A 20,000-nucleotide genomic window follows, 5' to 3' on the forward strand; every position below is an offset into this window, starting at 1 on the left:
TGATTCCGGCCCGATTTCATTTCCCAATCCCCCCGCCGCCCCGCCCCCCATCTCTCTTTCCCACTCACTTCTTGTCACACGGTCCTATCAATAATGGCACAATAGACTCTAAAATAAAATAAAAAAAGACGGGGACAACTGTTGGCATACACTTGTCAGTCTTGTACGAGCATTTGGAACTGTCTGCGCTTGATGGCAACGAGCAGAGCCGGCCCGCCCAATACGCTCACTACGCTCGCAGCGTAAGGCCTCGCGCGAACCCATAATACGGCACTGACGTTTACAAGTTTAAAAAAGAAAACCGCGAAATGATTTCATTGATTATTGCTTCCGTCACACAAAACGTGAAACGTCCGATGTGAAACGACAAATTCCCCCCGGCGGAAAAAGACAAAAGAAAAAGAAAATTCATGACAATGAGCGACAAGAACAGCAGTCAGGTAGCAACGTAACTCCGCTGTTTGTTACGGATAAGCTTCCACCATGGACTGTATCAATTGGGCTTCCACTCATTGTGATCTTCTTCTGTGGCTAATATTCGTATGGCTCAGAAGATACAAATGGCTATGTGATAGTCACAACAAGCCTGCACAAACGGTCCCAGGACATACGAACCAGGACCACAAGATGTACAACGGGGTAAACACGTTAAACAGATATAAAAAAGGTAAGAAGATTTTATTAGCACCACCAGCATCCGATAGCTATACGAATAAGCTATGAGCAATTAGTACAACTCAATCCCCATGTATCCTAGGCCACGAGAGAACTTGAGAGGAAATGGATGGTGAATATCAACGATATTAACAGTATGTATTTACGAAGGTGTAAACTAGGTATTAATCAAAAGCTGACGATCTTCGATTATCCGATGAAAACGTCAGTGCAGTCGAAGCAACGAAAAGGGATGTATCGAAAGGGGATGCCATTTTCAGTGTGAGATGAGGTGTGTGATGTGTGTATGTGCGGCATTTGTGTGAGTTGCGCGCGCTGTTGTATGCGTGCAGCCTCCTCGATAGTTAATAGAAACAAAATAACAACATACACAGACAAAGAAATTTGGTTTAATGACAGGGCGCTAAAGATTTGTGATAAAGACGACCGATACAGTCAAAGCAATGGAGGATGATGGATTGAAGAAGAAGGAGTGCCGTGCGATGTGAGAGTGGGTGGGTGAAACAATAGCAAGGGTGGCGAGGCTTTCTTGGATAGACTAAAAAATCCAACCTTAACTTGTGACGAAGGTGAATCACAATAATGTGTGATAACATTCATAATAACACAAGTAATCATATCAAAATAATTTAAATTACCTATGAGTATTCTTTCATCAGTCCAATTCATTAATTTCAAAAAAAACATAACGATTTTAGACCACCAGATTAACTAAAGGCATAGAACTAGGGGGCAGGCCATGGTAATTTAAAATGCAAACAAATAGATGGAGCTAAATCATTTGAAGCCTATAGTTATATTTTACAGCGCTCTAGCATAGTTTCTGGCCCAGCTCAGACTCCGTCAGTCACCATGGAGTGGCCACAGCACAATGTTCAGGTAGTAGGGCCTACACAGATGATCCAGGTACACCCTGCAGCTGATGAGTAGTCGCATGTTCAGTACCAGCCACCGTTTTCTACATGTGCACGCAATCTGTTATGACAATATATGATGTTTTTGTCTCAAGAGAGCAGTAAATGAAAGACATTTTTAATAAGCTGATTTGAGTCAAAATTTTGTGTCTGATGTTCGCGTATCTGCTGGGGGTGGGGGGGGGGGGGGGGGGTCGCTGCACACCCTTTTTTGGGGCCCCTTGGCATCATTATTTGCCTAGGCCCCATGGAGGTCAGAACCGGCACTGCAAACGAGTAGACAGGAGCGACACACGCACATATTATCTATCTATCTATCCATATATCTATCTATCCATATATCTATCTATCCATATATCCATCTATCCATCTATCGATCCATATTATCTATCTATCCATCTATGTATCTAGTATCTATCTATGTATCCATGTTGCTGGCTGAGGTGCTTCTTAGCCCATGAGAAGTAGAACAGCAGCTCAAATCAGAACAAGATGATGTGACAACAAGAATCTATTTGGTCAAAATCATTTTTCATGAACACACACACACACACTTGCCCACTCTACCTCTCTCTCTCTCACACGCACACACACGCACGCACGCACACACACACAATCTCTGTTGGCGACATCCAGTCAGGAAATCCTTATAAATGCACCATGCCGTGAACGACGGCTGCAGACGGTCTGCACGTTCCTGCAACTTGAGTCGCGTGCAATTGCAATATGGCACACAGTTTCGTGGTAGCCTACCGGGATGAATTGGGCTGGAGCGCTTCCCAACGCATGCCATCTGAAAGAGCACTCTTTCTTTCTCACACACTCTTTCTCTCCCTCCCTCTCTCCCTCCCTCTCTCTCTCTCTCCCTCTCACACACACACACACACACACACACACACACCCACACCACAACACACACACACACACACACACCATACACACACACACACGACATACACACACTCACCCACACACACACACACCACACACACAACGGTTTTATGAGAATGCTTTGGGAGGAAGGGTGTGTTGGGTGTGTGTGTGTGAGGGGGGAGGGGGTCAACTGTAATTAAATTGATCTTTTCCGTCTTGCCAGAATCCAAACCAACCACCGTGACGCCAGCCATTCAGTACCGCGCGCCACACAAAGCGTTCACATCATTCCTCAACAATGTCGTCAGTTGGCAGACAGACAACTTCTAGATTGCTAAACGGCTGCATTTTTGAGTAGCAAATATGAGCCGTGATTCTGAACATTCCCGTCAAAACTCACATCTTCCCACAGGCGTCGGCAGGGCGCACTGATCGTCTATCCGCCGCGGGGCTCAGTGCGCATCTGGCCGGCTACAGGAGGCACATGATCCCCTCTCGGTACCGCTAAACCTTTGCCTGGTCTCCTGGCTCTCCAAGCCCATCTCCCACAAGACGTATACCTTTACTACCCAGCACAGCAGCAGAGATGATGACAGTAGGCTATATAGCGTCAGGAACTCTATTATGCTCCAACATATACGGCATGCTAGATGGCCAGTGTTGCCAATGGTTACATTTCCATACCCAAATATGTCAGACAAATCTGTGGCTCTGCTGTGCACACGGGAGCTCGCGACTTTGATAGAAACAGCTTGCAGCAATGTTATCCACTATGAGACCCATTATATTTCAACATTTTAAGTCAAAAATGTTAAATCGCCATCATTAATCACATAAATAAAGTCACCAGTGCGCATTTGTAGTAACACCATGATTTCCGCTTCCATCTATGATCACAACGTGTTCCAGACACTCTGCCCCTTTCAACGAAAAATCACAACAATCCGCAATTTATGTCACAACAATGAATGAAGGAAGGAATCTCGCGCCACCTACCTCTTTTTGGTTTGGGAAAGCTCTCGTGCAGGTGAAAAACTACTTTCTCCACAAAGTGCTGAATGTTGCTGTGCTCGGGTCCGCGGACAAACACCATCCAGTCGTGCGTGAAGCCCTCGGCGGTGGGTTTCTTCCGGACCTGGGCACGGTGACCGAGCTCCAGCCTCACCTGGACAGCTCCCTGCGTGCGGGAGAGACGGGAAACCGACACAAGAACCGGTTGGAACGGAACGGAACGGACCGACGAACCCACCCCGAGAACAACAAAAACGCCTCATGAATATCCTATGTCTGCATCTTTTCCAAGCGAGCAAGAGCAATCAAAAATGTGTTAATCAAGGGAAGTTCATAGTCAAGAGTCGACGCTGTATAAACGGACCTATAGCTCGGTCACTGTAATGCATTAAAATGCACCCCAAATCAGCACGGCAGCTCTTGGCAACAGACGGCAGGAAAATCGGGCTACCTTGACCATGCGCCGGCTAAGTACAGTATCTTACAGTCTCCATGCTTAGTTTTGCCAGCACTCTTTAACTGCCAGAAACTATCCATGTTTGACGACGTTTAATGCAAATCCGAGAACTGGAGATAATGTACTAAACCGCCACCCTGGCAGGAAGGCAGACATTCCCCTCGCAGAGAGAAATGCTGCATGCTACACTCGGCTCTCCGCTTGGCTCTACTTCTACTGTACTTGAATATCGATGGAAATATGGCTGGAAAACGCGCTGGCAGAAATGCACGGAGCTACTGCTGTCGGCTTCTCCGGGCTGAGGAGAGCACAGTCAGGCAGAGCAACCGAGCACGGCGCCAGGACATTGCCAGCGCTGCATACTCACCAAGCCGGCCATTCTGCGGGGCTCCCGCGGCAAACACTATTTCATGGAGAATTCGCTCTAAACGTGAAGACAGAGCTGTACAGACGGCTGATGGCGGACATGGTCTCTTAATTGAACTCAAGCCGAGTTTCAAAGGCTGAGGAGTAAAGTAAGACGCATGCGCCGTTCCCGTGCGCTGACAAGAGTCGCAGACAGGGCAGCGGAGTGGAGGAGGCGCGAGGCGAGGAGGCGAGCCAATCGAACGGTGCTAACGCACAGACAGCCCATGTCACGCACCATGCACGCCGCTTCCCCATTCATCCAACAGCCTCCAACATTTGCAAGTGTTAACGCACTCCTAATGATCGGAAACCTGAGATCCGTGCGAATGACAGGCTTTGATGACCCGGGTAGCCAAATTGGCAGCCGCCAGTCCAGTCTGCATTGTGGAGGAGAGCGCGACCACGTGTCCGGTGCCTGACTTGACACAGGCAGGCGGCGCCTCAGGCACACTACATTTGCCCACCAGCGCTGTCCTGCTACTCATTCATTTGTCACAAAAAACATATAATGTGTCTTTACACAATGAGAAAAATTAACATTGTTGTGCGTAATGTTGGGTAAGGTTAATATCTTCATTATTGACGCTTTGTTTGCCAAACAGAGACCTACCCCTAGCAGAAATATTGAATATATCCAATTATGTTTTCCATTCTTACCTTGAATTATTGAATTATTTCATGCAGTAAAGTGATTAAAAAAACACATTGTTGAATATTCCCTCGTGAAGGTTAGGCCTCTGTACCCATGAAAGACAACCACACTGAGCAGCAGAACTCCCAACAGATGGCAGATGATGGTGGCATCTGATGTTGCTTCAATGAGCCCTCGGGGCCTTCCTTTCTCACTAAACAATCATTAGAAATATCAGACAACACCTTATCTGGTTGCCACAAGACCTAATCACAAGTAAGATCGGAACGATTGTGCAAAGCAGCATGGGATATCGCAGGATAGACAACACCTAACAGCAGAGCATGCATTAGATGTATCAGGCACCATTCAGTGAGGCATTCTTAAAACAGAAGGTTCCAAACTGAACCTTTAATCCAGGGGTGTCAAACATAAGGCCTGGGGGCCGGATGCGGCAAGCCAGATGGTTCAATCCAGTCCCAGACTTGTTGAGAGAATGTCAAAAAAGAAAAAAAAGGCTCCTGCCCATTACAATTTTGCTGCTGGTTTTCAATACGTACGGTAGCCCGTTAATGCACGCCGTACCTCCTGTGGCATGCTGTAATAGACATTGAAAGTTAACTAATATAGTACTACACTACTATGACAGTAGGCCTACACTAGGCCTATAGTAATACATTACGACTTGATCACAGCTAATTTACAATGCCGTGTCTTAAGGGGTTAAGAACATTTTCCGCCCTGATATACCCTCTGCCATCCACCTATGATTGACTGCGATTCCAGTATGAAACACAAAGTTGTGATATCTTTTGTAATTACGTTACTGGTCCGGTCCGCGTGTCATCAAATTGTCTGTATGTGGCCCCTGGACCAAAACCAGTTTGACGCCGCCATGGATTACTGCATAGGCCTACCGGGCCCCTCGCCTAGGGCCCCAAGAGTCTAAGGACGGCCCTTAAGCCCAAGCCTCTATCGTTTCTTTTTCATATTGCATAAGAGTGACTTTCAAATAGTCTCAGGGAACATAAGACATAACATACAGCATGGTCTTTCGTCAAGTCAAGTGTAGCCTACTTTATTGTCTATGTAAGCTAGGTTAGCACATAAGTTTGAAACTGCGTTTGTCTCCAATGTGCAATTAAATTATAACATATAAGACATTGACGAGAATATCTCTCTCTCTCTCTCTCTCTCTCTCTCTCTGTCTCTCTCTCAAACACACACACACACACACACACACACACACACACACACACACACACACACACACACACACACACACACACACACAGGCACCATAATCCGTCCCTGGCAACATTGTGAGTCTCAGCATTGTATTCCAGTTATTCGATGAAAAGATGACTCATCACCATTCCCTCTACACTCAATCTTAATATTGCCTCCACCCCAAAATGAGTTTCCAAAATGTTACATTTTGAATGATTGTTGGACGGATGTAGTCAGTGTGTGTGTGTGTGTGTGTGTGTGTGTGTGTGTGTGTGCGTGCGCACATGTGTGCAGGCATGGGTGCATACATGTCTGTGTGTGTGTGTGTGTGTGTGTGTGTGTGAGTGTGTGTGTGTGTGCGTGCGTGCGTGCGTGCGTGTGTGTGTATAGGCCACAGGGTCTCGACAGCAACTACAGGTGTTCCCCTCAACTAGATTGCAGTTTTGACAGGCTCTGCTGTCACTTTCAGCTATTTCAAATAGCCACATTAAGAGCACCCCCCCCTCCCCCTAGGCTAAGCCTAAGAATAGACCAGACATGAATTCATTCATTTTCCAACATGCCATGGGGAAGGGTAAAAAAAAATACCTATAAAAATCTATACATACAGCATACTTCATTTTCCATCTTGTTCTTTTTTCATCCCTGTTAGACCCTATACAAATGCAAAAAGTCTAGAGCACCCTCAAACCCCAACCCATAGCTCTAATAACAACCCAGCGATTGACCTATCAACTCTATTTTAAATGTCATGTTGCTCTGTAAAATCCACAGACAAGTCACAAAATTATTCATGTGATTGACAAAAGCGGCAGGAACCATGACATCTAGACAAGATATCATACAACCACACGGTCCATCCAGACTAAGCACAATAAACTAATCTCATCTACAAGCTGAGTACGAAAAAAGCGTTCTGGAGTGTTTGTTCCTCTCAGGACACCGTACAAGCGTGAGTCTTGAGAACTGGTTTGTTTAGCGCCAGAGGTAACGTTCCATCCAACTTATCAGATATACTTTGTTGCAGTTGTGTGCAATATGTGCAGAGTTTATGTCTTTCAAGTGTTAACGCACCTTTAAAAGCATTCATAGTGTATTTGAGTTCCTTTTGCAGACGTGTAGTTTAGCGAGAGTTTGCTTTGACAGGCTGGCAAGTCCCACTAGTAGCCTGACAGCTAAGTTTCAGTGATGCTGTCCTGGGTCGAACGTGTGTTAAAATAATATCTAGAAACTATTTGAAATGAATGTTGTAATAACGGTGTCATACTGTCATTACACGGTAGGGCTTGTCGTTACAACTGAAACACAGTTTGGTTGATTCGACCAGGATCTTGCTTGTAAACATAGCTTCGATTATTTACAGTGCAGCTCGGTACAAGTTAGGCTATAACTTATTTCTATGCTGCATTGCCGAACAAACACTTATCTCTGAAAGCAAACACTACGTATTCAGGGAGGTTGGTGAAATAGCGTTTGCACATGCTTCTCTCCCTCTGGACACAATGCATTATCATCGGGAACGGGCATTATGTAGAGACGACCGATGTTATTATTATAGGCTACCCAAGCCGACCCCAATGGGCTATTCTATTCAGCCTTTTTTGCAATGGGAGACGGGCGCGCAGGCAGGCAGGCAGGCAGGCGGCAAGCGTACAGCAATGGGCTGTTCAACAATGTGCCTCGCCTTTGCATTGTCCCCCTCAGCAGCAATGCAGAGTTTGCACAGCACAGCCGGACACATTGTTAACGCAGACAAGAAAACCGCTTTCTGGAAAGCCCTGGAAATATTTGCCGTGTGTAGATACGGCAGTCTAGTCTGCTCTGCTGACGGGCCCGCTCGCTTTGTTTTCATTTTCCAAACAGTCAAACTCGTTAACTCCTCAACATCACTACTCTGCAGATATCTCTATGCCAGGCACCGAGATTTTTTTTCCCCTTTCACACACACACACACACACACACACACACACACACACACACACACACACACACACACTACGCGCACACACACACTACGCGCACACACGCACGCACACACAGTTTTTACTCTTATCTTCATGCATAGCTTTTCCATGGTTAAATATGATGTGTTGTATTATGAGTGAATGACATGACAGAAAGGTTTGCTGCAAAAGCTTTAGTCTGACATGCAACAGGTGCTCTGGTCAACAGGTCTGCCCATATTAGCTGTGAAGAACACAGCAGACCCCTAGCTACGCGAAACGGTTCATAACTATTCTCAATGTCTATTCCGACAAACCCATCACAGAATAGCCACACACACACACACACACACACACACACACACACACACACACACACACACACACACACACACACACACACACACAGCCTGTAACTTCGTTTGCTGGTGTGTGAAAACACACACACGTACACACACACACGCTAAGCGTGTACTTTGTTTTTTTGGTTCGCTGTATTGACTTACGTGTGTATTTGTTGCCCAATGGTTAGCTGTATGTGTGGAGGTAGCCTGGCTCAGAGGAGTGGAGGCTGGCTGGGGCTGCCACTGGCGCTGGCTCCCAAACTGGGGCTGTGAAGAACAGGCAGGAGCCGGAGGGCTGGGGCTGGAGGCAGGGTCTGGAAGGGAGGGAGGGAGGTAGGCAGGCTGGAGCTGGAGGTTGTGGGGGCAGGCTGGAACCAGTTCTGGAGCTGGGCTGGGCTGGGTCGAGGGTCAAACAGGCAGGCAGGCTGGCTGGATCTGGAGCTGGTCTGCAGCAGTCAAATTTCAGCTAGTAAGCCGCCTACTAAGCGACCACAGAGAGCACTGATGAAGGCTGAACCCTGAAACGTCTGTTCTGATAAAAATGCTAATAAAAAAACTCCTCGTGCTTGACCTTACTGTATTTTTTCAGTTTGCAAAAACCTGCTCTCCCCCCCTTTTTTTTAGCTTGTAGCCTACTGTAAATGAGCTGCTGTGGCCGGTGCTTGAGGGAAGAATGTCAAGCAGGCAAGCAGGCAGGCGAGAACTGAGGGTATGGATGGAGGGAGGGAGGCTGGAGCTCGGTAGCTGTAGCTGGATTGAGGAGTATAGAGCCCAGAGGGAGGTGGAGGTGGAGATGGGTCCTGGAGAGCCAGCGGGTTCCGGATGCAGACGTCAGGCTGGCTGAGGAGGACTGGGCTGGGCTGGACTGGACGTAGACGGGCAGTCAGGAATTTTTGGCTTTGCTGTGGAGGCCGGGCAGGCTTTTCTTTTTCTTTTTTGTTCTCCGACTGGATTCAGGGAAGGCAGCCGGCAAGCAGACAGGCAAGGGATGGTTTGGTTAAGCCAGGCAGAAAGAGGCTGGTCTGGGTAAAAACAGGCAGGCAGGCAGGCAAGTCTGGGGAAGGCAAGCAGGCTGGCTGGTCTGGGACGAGGGCTGGCAGTCTGGCAGGTAGGCCGGCTGGGCCAATGGAAGAGAAGGCAAACAGACTGGCTGATGTGTCGGGTCTAGGTCTATTGAAGGCAGGCAGGCTGTCTGTTAACCTGGGGAGGGCTGGCAGGCAGGCAGCCGGGCTGGGTCTGGATCTATTGAAGACTGGAAGGCAGGCAGGCTGGGTCTATGTCTACTGAAGGCAGGCAGGCTGGCTTTGGGTCTGTGTCTATATCTGTCGCCGCAGGTCTGGTGGTCTGGGCGTCGTGCTGTGCTGTGCTGTGCTGTGCTGTGATGCGGGGCAGTGGTGTTGACAATGCAGCCAGCTCAGGCAGTATAAACACACTGAGCTCTCCACACACACACACACACACACACACACACACACACACACACACAGAGACACACACGCCACCGACAATCGTCAGCAACCAGTTTGGGGAGGGGTCGGGGTAGCGAACAGTAGCAGCAGCATTGTCCATCAAAACCCCCACCTTACACACACACACAGACACACAGCAGCTGGTGTGCCTTCTTAGTTCTGCTGAGACGCTTGACGGGCAGCTCAGATGGTCTTTCACTATGCTAACACACACACACACACACACACACACTCTGTTGCGTGTACACACACACACACACGCACACACACACACATACAGACACACACACACACACACACACGAATGTCAAATCTAACATTATTACCACACTGACACTAGTAGATGGGTGTCATGGGTTTCGTCAGGTTTACCAGCTGTACTGTAGATTGGGGCAAAAGAACGGAAGAAAGGAAGGAAGAAAGAAAGGAAGAAAGAAAGGTGATAGGGTTGACAGAAAGAAAGAAATAAAGTAAGTAAGTAAGTAAGGGGATAGAGTTGACAGAGAGAGGCAAGAGGGAGGATGAAATAGAATTGGTAATGTGCTAATAATGAGAGTGGAGAAGGGAGGGAGCTGTCTGTATATAGCAGGTGTGTGTGTGTGTGTGTGTGTGTGTGTGTGTGTGTGTGTGTGTGTGTGTGTGTGTGTGTGTGTGTGTGTGTGAATTATGCAGGAGGAGCGGTGAGCTCTCCACTACCACCTGTCAGTGCTACTCACTCTCTAACACACACACACACACACACACACACACACACACACACACACACACACACACACACACACACACACACACACACACACACACACAAGCTTGAGACCCCAGCCCATCCATCTGTGTGTGCCTGTAAAAGTTGAGGGTTCTGTTTTTACATCTGTGTGTGTTTGTTTGATATTTTCTGGATCTGCTAGCAAGCACACTCTAAGCTACCGTACATTCAAATTGTGTGTTTTGGTCGTGGTGTGTGCGTGTGTGTGTGCGCGTGTGTGTGCGTACGTGGGTGATTCTCACGAAGCTAAAAAAAACAATGTCCAAGAGGTTTTAATGGTGAAATATGACATGGATTCTTTTAATGGTATTACATTACTGTAGAGCAAGACGTGTACTTTCTGGCACACTAGTTCATTGTAAAAAATATTATTTTTATTTTCCACTTTTTATGCATTTTATGGGCAAATTCTCATTACCGAAATGTGTCCCAGCCAAAATTTCTGGTCTTTGAATAAGGGTAAAACATACTAAAAAGTACAAAAATACGTAAATAACACTACAAGTGTGTTGGTTTATGTCCGAAGTTTCACTTAGTGTTCCTTGTTGGCAATTTAAATAATGAACACTGATGAATATCTCAAGAAAAGGTTGTGTCCCAAAGTATTTCTTCTCATTACCGCAATATATTTCAGAACTACAATTAAAAGCTTTCAGAATTTCAATATGAGCTGAAACTACCTACAATTCATCTGTACTAACAGGAGATTCATGCTGGCTACATGACTAGTCAGCCTTATTGATTGTGCCTGTAAAATGTCATGATTTGTCTCAAAAATATGCTAACACGACAAAATTGGTTCTCATTACCGAAATAGTCAATATTTCAAAATGAAAAAGATTTTTTAATTTTAAATTTGCTTGGTAATAGGGTATTCCTTTTTAGAATTCAACAAAGGTCGTAAATTAGCTAATTCACAATAATTTAAGTTACAGTTAGCATTATTGTGCTGAGCCATCTCATTACCGCAATGCACATTCTCATTACCGCAATGTTTAAAGTACCTTTCGGTAATGAGGATTCTCAATTTCGGTAATTAGACTCTATGGTGTTTTACATTTAGAATATAGATTTATTTACATTTTTAAACATGCAACTGCAACCTTAAATACAATCTATAGTTTGGCAGTGTAAATATTTTCACTATGTCACTTAATTATTGTTAAAGCACTTGATGAAAGTTTGAAGTGAAATTGCACCCAATTTCAGGTTGAAATATGCAATTGTATCGAAACCAAGCCAAATATTGCAAATAAACAAAGCAGAAGTAAATGCCTAACATACAGCTCCAGGCCACTTTATTAGAATAGCGTGAAAACGTTGATTTATTTCCATAATTCCATCAATAATGTTAAACTGTCATGGATTATGGATTCATGGCCCAGTTTTTTTTAACTATTCCAATAATTCAATTCTTTATTTTTACATATTTTGGTCTTCCAGCTCAAAAAACCCATGAATTGGGGAATTCGCATCATTAGAATATTGTAATAAAATCACATTTTTCTTCATCAAAATTTGGGTCACATTAAATCAGTTGAAATTTGGTACTTTCTACATAACATGCAATGTTCAATACTTTGTTAGGACTCTCTGTGTCTTAATAACGTCCATGATGCGTTTAACATTGAAGTCAATGGCAGAAACAGTGCATGGGAGTTATGGAAGCCCAGATATCCTTGATGCTTTGCTGTCAGCTGTTCTTGTTTGTTGACCTGGTGTCCCACACTTCACTCTTCAATATACCCTGTAGATTTCCATGCTACGTTTTGGCACTAACTCACCAGTTTAATTCTAAATCACCAGAAATGAAACCCCATTGAAAATGAATGGGGTTTTATTTCTGTTGAGTTAGAATTAAATATTGAGGTATACAATACAATATTGAGGTGAAATAAACAACGTGCTGAGGAAGAAAATGTTTTTTTCAATGTTATTCCCATGTACTGTACCGAAAATGTACCGAACTGTGACCCTAAAACCTAGGTGTACCGAACCGGCATACCATTACACCCCAATCTGAGACATTTGACATCTCACATCATCTTTTCAGTAGGCTAAATGGTACCAGCACCATAATATAAAACAGGAATAATATATCTTCAAGAAATCTCTAGCTTTACACTTATTTCACAACAATCCTCTGAGAATGACTCCTCACAATTAAGCTGAATAAAATGAAAGGAAAGAGATAAAATAGCTTCAAGACATTATATTGTCCTCCCAATGAATCATTTGTCCCTCCAGTTTTTCGCGATTCAGCGATCGCGTGGATTCATGCAAATTCAATGATATTCCGCATAATTTCACGATGCCGCGTAATTCCTGTAAAGCCGCATTTTTCCCGCAAAATTTCAACATTCTGTGGAGTTTATTGATTTATATTTTCGTCAAAAAAATAAAAATGTGACTACAATACCACAGGAGACGAAAACCAATACGAAGCATTTTTGTTAATATGTCACTGAAACATTGAAAAAGAATTGCCTGCTATTTCGGAAGTCGCGACCCTCATCTCAGCTGTTCCGCGTCTCTCCTCCCCTCAATCACACATAGGCCTACACGCAGGCGTCGGTGCTGCACACTCATGACCCTTTTTTTAACAGCAGTAGCCTACTTTTCAGCGCAATCCTGGGTGGAAAAAGTATTGTTGCCCATTTATCCATGACGAAGAAGTGTATGCAGTCATGAAATAGTGGCGGTACTGTCGCACAGTAGCAAACATCTTACGTTAGGCTACATGTTTGCGGAACTTCTCCACTCTCCCCTGTCGCTTTCATGAGCATGCTACCCGACGGTCGTTGTCTGATCTTTTTTCAATGTTCGCTAATGTTTGTAATTTAAGGGTCTATGTCTATGCGTAGGCACAAGCCTTCTGGTAACAATCACTGTAGTGCCGATCGCAAAGGTTTCGGAAGTGTGGAGTTTTGCAACTTGTTTCAGTCAAGGACACCGAGATAGGAAGTGAACGGCCCTTCCACGCTTTCACTGTGTTATTGCAATAAAGTCTTGCGAATCCATGCAACCATGCACACAACCATGTCAACGAGAGCGTGTATGCCATCACAACTTTGCATCAAGCAAATAATATGCAACAGCTTGCAATACGAGCACGAGAGAGAGAGAGAGAGAGCGAGAGAGAGCGAGAGAGAGAGAGAGAGAGAGAGAGAGAGAGAGAGAGAGAGAGAGAGAGAGAGAGACGCGTCTTCCAACAGGTGACATTGTAACGCTTGCATACAGCCTGGCTACTGTACCCCGCGACGCTCTTCATTAGGCCTAGTGGTAGGCTATAGGCTACCCACAAGTTTTTTTTTCATAACGCGCTGTCCCGTTTTCCCCCGAAGTCGTTCTAAAATATCGACAGAGATTTATGAGTGTCGCGGACATGATTTTTTTTTACACATTGGACGCACTGGCTAATAAGACGCTCTGACAGCTTTTGACAATATTTTATTATTCTATTATATAGGAAGTGTGTTTCTGAATCTCTCTCTCTTTTGTCTTAAGCCTGCTTAGACTGATTGTGGTTTTCAGTTACCAAAATAACCCAGAAAGGGATGCAAAATCTTTGCAAAAAATGAGAAAATGCCGCAAAATCTTTGCAAAAAATGAGAAAATGCCGCCACAAAATCAGGCATTTTGACCGCAAAAATCACAAAATCCCAGTGCAAAATCCTGGAGGGACTCATTATGATGCAGGGTTCCTTCTGTAGTCCAGTAGCTGTATCTACTCTTTTCTAAGCTACTCTAGTGATCTCCTGTTCCTTCTACCTACTTCCTGGTTGCCGGCGCGCGCCGAGTCAGAAAAAGATGTCCAGTGCACGACTTCGCCCTGCGAAACGATTTTCCAGCTCATGACAGATTTTGATTTCTGGTCCACTATGGATTTTTGGCTGGAGAGGTCAGTAGTGAGTTGTGATGTCATATTCAGGGTGGGGATGAGGATTGGGGGATGTAGGTATGCTTCACTGGGGTCATCAGGTGGCTACCCTCTGGTGTTTTGATGATGGACCCACTATAACTTCATAGTGCCCATTGGCAAAGCCTGGCATTTCAGGTGTGCACTAGGGCTGGGAATCGGAAGAGAGCCACAGGTTGTGGATTAGTAAATAGCTCCTATAATGATCGGCAAAAGATCGATCCACAAAGTTGTGAACCGATATCGCCCTTTTCGAACGTGAATCGATATTGGATCGCGATTCGATCATTTGAACCCAGCCCTAGTGTGCACTGCACCCCTTGGCCCCCTTATACTATGATGTTACTTTGGTGCCCAGGAGAGGCCTCGCCTCTTCACCTACTGCAGGGGTGGGGAACCTTATTCATTAGGGGCCACTTCAAATTCATCTGAGGGCCGTAAAAGTTCTCCGTACTAAGAACATAACTAGGATTTCCCCGCACTTGAGGCCTATATTGAAGGCAGCCACCTTTAAAACAGACCCCATCCTCTCTAGTTCCCCTGAACTAGTTCCACTCGAGACAGGTTCCCCACCCCTGACCTACTGTATAGCCACTGGAATACTTGGTCTGCTCCCCCTTAGAGGTCTTTTATGGTCTTTGACTGGGTTAAGTCTTGAATATCAATATCATTCAGTAGCTTAATGAATGGTTTTGTATAGAATACTTTTATCATCTTATTAGGTGTCATCATAATTTACTAATATTTGGCTTTAGTTCAATTTATTTCTCCTTATTCTCATTACCGAAAACTTATTCTCATTACCGAAACATCCCCCTCATTACCGAAATGAACACTTGATTGTTTAAAAAAAGTGCTAAAGGAAAACTATATTCTTATATATTTTTTACGAACACCGTACCTTTTTATGCTTCTTTCACTTCAGCATATTTTTTGACCGAAATTGTAGATTTTCACTGACATATTCTAAAATTAAAGTGGAAAGCAAATGACCCTATTGCGGTAATGAGATAAAGTGGTACAATTCTTAAACTACAATAATAAGAAAAATAACTTTTTTGAGTGTTTTACGTAGCCCCTAGTACAACTATCAATATTCAATTAACAAAACTGCAAGAACAATTAAGTTTCCTAATAAATTTCATGAAAGAAAAAAATTGCGGTAATGAGCATTTCAGCAGACATGGACTTCTAAAACGTTGAAAAATGTGTTTTAAATACTTGTCAGGTAAGTTGATATTATTGTGCTTAGTAACTGTACACTTTGATGTGACAGATTCAAAAAGAAATTCAATCAAAAAAGTCTTTTGAAAAAATGGTTGTCAAAACACGTTTGTTGCGCGTTTCGTGAGAATCACCCTCGTGTGTGCTTGTGTGTGCGTGCGTGCGTGCGTGTGTATTCCTGCCTGCCTGCCTACCTGTGTGTGCTGTGGGGGCGATAGCATACTGTACAACAACACAGGAATTTGTGTATGTGGTGGCGCTAAGGCTATGTTTTGGTTGGGGTGGCAGCATGCATCTGTGTGTGTGTGTGTGTGTGTGTGTGTGTGTGTGTGTGTGTGTGTGTGTGTGCGTGTGTGACCCCAGCCCAGAATAATATATGATGCTTGTATAGCATGTCTGCCTAAGGGGGTACTACCTTTGTTATCCAGTTACACTGGTTTCTCTGATGTTAAGTTTGTGTGTGTGTGTGTGTGTGTGTGTGTGTGTGTGTGTGTGTGTGTGTGTGTGTGTGTGTGTGTGTGTGTGTGTGTGTGTGTGTGTGAGAGAGAGAGAGAGAGAGAGAGCGCCATCTCAGGTCATGCTGCACCTGTGCTGAAGTTTTGACAGGTCACAGCATGCCATATGGACCACACACACCCACACACACACTCGCATTCACACACCTGAGGGAGGGGTGGATCAGAGCCCCTTAGCAAATGCTGTAAGGCCCGTCTCACCTGTCGCGACTCGCGACGTGTGTGTCTGTCTGTGTGTGCGCGCGCATGTTGGGTCATTTGTCGCTTTCAGTCTTTATGTCCTATCAATGCGACCTCCACCTGTCTTTGTATCCTGGCAGATGGAATTGTGCTTGTGTTTGTTTGGACCTCTTTTGTTGGGGCTTATATTACAGGCTCTTCTATTAGATGATTTACCTCTCAAATGAACCTGGTTTATTCCTGACCCAGCTTTGTAGTATAGGCCCTTGGTGCTTGGGAATACAAGGATACAAGGATGTGTTTCCTATACATAGAGAGTAGGGGTCGACTGATACGGGTTTTTTAATGACCGATGCGATACCGATTTTTTTTTCATCACCCTTGCCCGATACCCGATTTCCGATATTTGGGGCCGATATGGGTACAAAAAAAGTCTCAAGTAAAAAAAATTACATTTATTTAACATTATCAAATTGAGGTAGAACTTGTAACATTTAAAAACCCACGCTAACAATCAGGTAATGTATAATAACCAAGTAATACAAAAATAAAGTGTCTTGGTGCTTTTAAAAAACCTGAATAACATAAAATAATAGATATTGCGTATCGGCCAAAACCACATGTGTATCGGCCGATACCGATACACTTAAAAAACAAATATCGGCCGGCCGATATATCGGTCTATCCTAGAGAGACTTATTGAATACACTTGGGCTTAGCATGAGTATGTGTACGCTAACATTCATGGTGTGTGTGGGGGTGTGGGGGTGTTCTTTTTCAGAGTGTGTCATGAAGACTGAAGATGAGTGAAGGACTGAAGCAGAGATTTGAGTTCCCCAGCTACCTCATCCAGGCCCAGGTTAGGACGCACACACACACACACACACACACACACACACACACACACACACACACACACACACACACACACACACACACACACACACACACACACACACACACACTACAGAGTAATAGAATGTTCACGCAAGCAGTGACTTTAGGCATAGTATACTATACACAATGTACTGTCAGCGAAATTCTCTGACGCGTGTCATCATATCTCCTTGTGAACGGTGTGTGTGTGTGTGTGTGTGTGTGTGTGTGTGTGTGTGTGTGTGTGTGTGTGTGTGCGTGCGTGCGTGTGTGTGTGTGTGTAGGGGGTGAGGAGTCTGGTAGCTGCGGTGTTGAAGGAGAAGAGTGAGAGTGAGAAGACTGGAAACACCTCACAGGTAAGTACACACACACACACACACACACACACACACACACACACACACACACACACACACACACACACACACACACACACACACACACACACAGCCATATATCCATACAAGTAAACACACACACACACACACACACACACACACACACACACACACTGACATTGTGACGAAAGCTAAGCTTACATGAAGCTCAGAAAGCATTGGGTGACTTCCAGAACAGCAAATGATAACATGGACAAAGTAAGACACTATGGTGTACTTTAGCTCAAAGGGTTGCAGGTTCACTCTCCACCCTCACCAATACCATCCACCCTCCTTGGTCGAAGTGCCCTTGAGCAAGGCACCTCACCCCACTTTGCTCCATGGACTGTAACCAATACCCTGTAATAAGGGTGGGCGATATATACCGTCTGCGAAATTATCGTAAATGTTGTTTTGACGATGAGTAATTTTGCAATATCGAGATATTTTTATAAAGTCGCTAAAATCAACAAAAGCGCTGTGACAGGACTCATTCAGACAGCGACGACAGCCAAGCCTTTCAGCCAATAGTAATGTTGTTGTGAACTGGAGAATAAAGTCTGTGAACCAATGAGCAGACAGTGCTGAGGGGGGCGGGCTGCAGCGTTTTGCCAGGCAGGGAGAGAGAGATTTCCGTGACACTTGTGCACAGCACTGCTGCTGCTGGGCAGTGGAGGAGAGTTGCTGTTATCCAAATGGTGGATTTACATGAGGAATTCAACCATTAAACCAGCCATTGCATGATGCTGAGGGGCGTTTTGAAACTATGTACTTTACTTAGCAACCGTCTGTGATTATGGGAAGCCAAATAGTTAGGAAGATAAATAGCTTTGTCTCTGGTCTGAGAAATCGCTAGTTAGCATGCTAGTTAGCGAACTAGGCTAAGCAATGTTGTTCTCTACAACTATTAGTGGCTGTTACTCATGACTCAAACACCCACCTGCATGTATAGATGGCATAACTGCTTAGGTGGACAAATACTGTTAAGTTAGACTGGCGCAGTGAGTTAAATTACAATGTGTGACATTCAACGCATGCAATTTGCAGCTGCCCTAGTTTCCTATCCATGCACTGTTTCCAGTCAAAAATGGCTGTCATCTAACAGAATCATAAGCAATACATTATAAAACTATTTTTTATTTACATGGATATGTTTTCATGCCAAGTGATGAAGTATTACTTTACAGACCAGAGCATATGCATGTTATTAAAATCAAAAGCTCTTCAGCACAGCATTTCTCCCAACTCTCTGTCCCTCCCCAGTTACAACACGAATGCAGCACTACTACCTCCAGTGCAGAATTGAAATTAGTCTGGAATCATGCACAAATAATAGACAGCATAAATGTGTAGCTTTGTTATACTGCCATGCTTTGTGATGTAGCCTAGTGTAGACATGCCATCATTTATGCAGACCTCTTGTTAACATGCAGTTTAGGCTACATAGGCCTACAAATGATCTGCTTTACTTGCCCTGCCCTGCCAAATTCCCATACAGTACAATTCAAACACATTGATTACCCCCCCCCTTCTGAAATGGGCCCTACTGGTTTTTGCAAGTGTTTTTGGAAATTATCGTCAAATTATCGTTATCGTGAAAATTCTAAAACTTATAGAGATATTTTTTTTTGCCCATATCGCCCACCCCTACCCTGTAATAAATAGGGCTGTGACGATATTGAATCGAATCGTGAATAATCGTGATAGACAGTGACTTTATCGCAATGCTAGGGCACAGTATTGTGAGGCGTCCTTTCAAAGTTCTGTTACCCTTTAGTCCAGAAAACAGCCACATGATATGATGTGATGGTGCTCAAAGCTTCAAATGATCATCTTTATTATTTTAAAACTTTATTATTGACCTTTATTAATTATTACTCTACTTTTATGATTTATTATTACTTTATTATTAACGTATAAAATATCATTTTAATTTGTATTCTTATTGTATAATGTTGGCAAAGGTGAAAAATAAAAATGAATGAAGTAAAGCTTGCAATGCCGCCAATAATACATGCAATACAATCTATTGGGATAGTATCGCAACGTGGCATGTGTATATCGTGATGCGCATCGAATTGTGAATCCTTTGCCAATACCCACCCCTAGTAATAAAGTATCTGTCAGTCGCGTTGAATTAAAAAGTGTCAGCCAAATGTAATGTAATGTAATTTAATTTATCACCCAG

The 20,000-nt window shown here is 44.3% G+C and overlaps 2 protein-coding genes across 2 annotated transcripts in view; one reads left to right on the forward strand and one right to left on the reverse strand.

Annotated features, from left to right (window-relative positions):
* The window catches only part of mllt3 (MLLT3 super elongation complex subunit), an 82,882-nt gene extending 78,428 nt beyond the window's left edge, over positions 1-4,454 (reverse strand). The window contains exons 1-2 of the mRNA XM_063187542.1: positions 4,298-4,454; positions 3,459-3,639 (exon numbers count right to left, since the gene is read on the reverse strand). Of these exons, the coding sequence (XP_063043612.1) occupies positions 3,459-3,639; positions 4,298-4,309 (193 nt within the window). The 5' untranslated portion in view covers positions 4,310-4,454. The remainder of the gene's footprint in view (positions 1-3,458; positions 3,640-4,297) is intronic.
* A 2,696-nt stretch (positions 4,455-7,150) lies between these two features.
* focad (focadhesin) overlaps positions 7,151-20,000 on the forward strand; it is an 87,258-nt gene continuing 74,408 nt past the window's right edge. The window contains exons 1-3 of the mRNA XM_063187543.1: positions 7,151-7,186; positions 17,341-17,418; positions 17,720-17,791. Coding sequence (XP_063043613.1) covers positions 17,362-17,418; positions 17,720-17,791 — 129 coding nt within the window. The 5' untranslated portion in view covers positions 7,151-7,186; positions 17,341-17,361. The remainder of the gene's footprint in view (positions 7,187-17,340; positions 17,419-17,719; positions 17,792-20,000) is intronic.

The sequence above is a fragment of the Engraulis encrasicolus genome, chromosome 21 (genome assembly GCF_034702125.1).
Source record: "Engraulis encrasicolus isolate BLACKSEA-1 chromosome 21, IST_EnEncr_1.0, whole genome shotgun sequence".
NCBI lineage: Eukaryota > Metazoa > Chordata > Actinopteri > Clupeiformes > Engraulidae > Engraulis > Engraulis encrasicolus.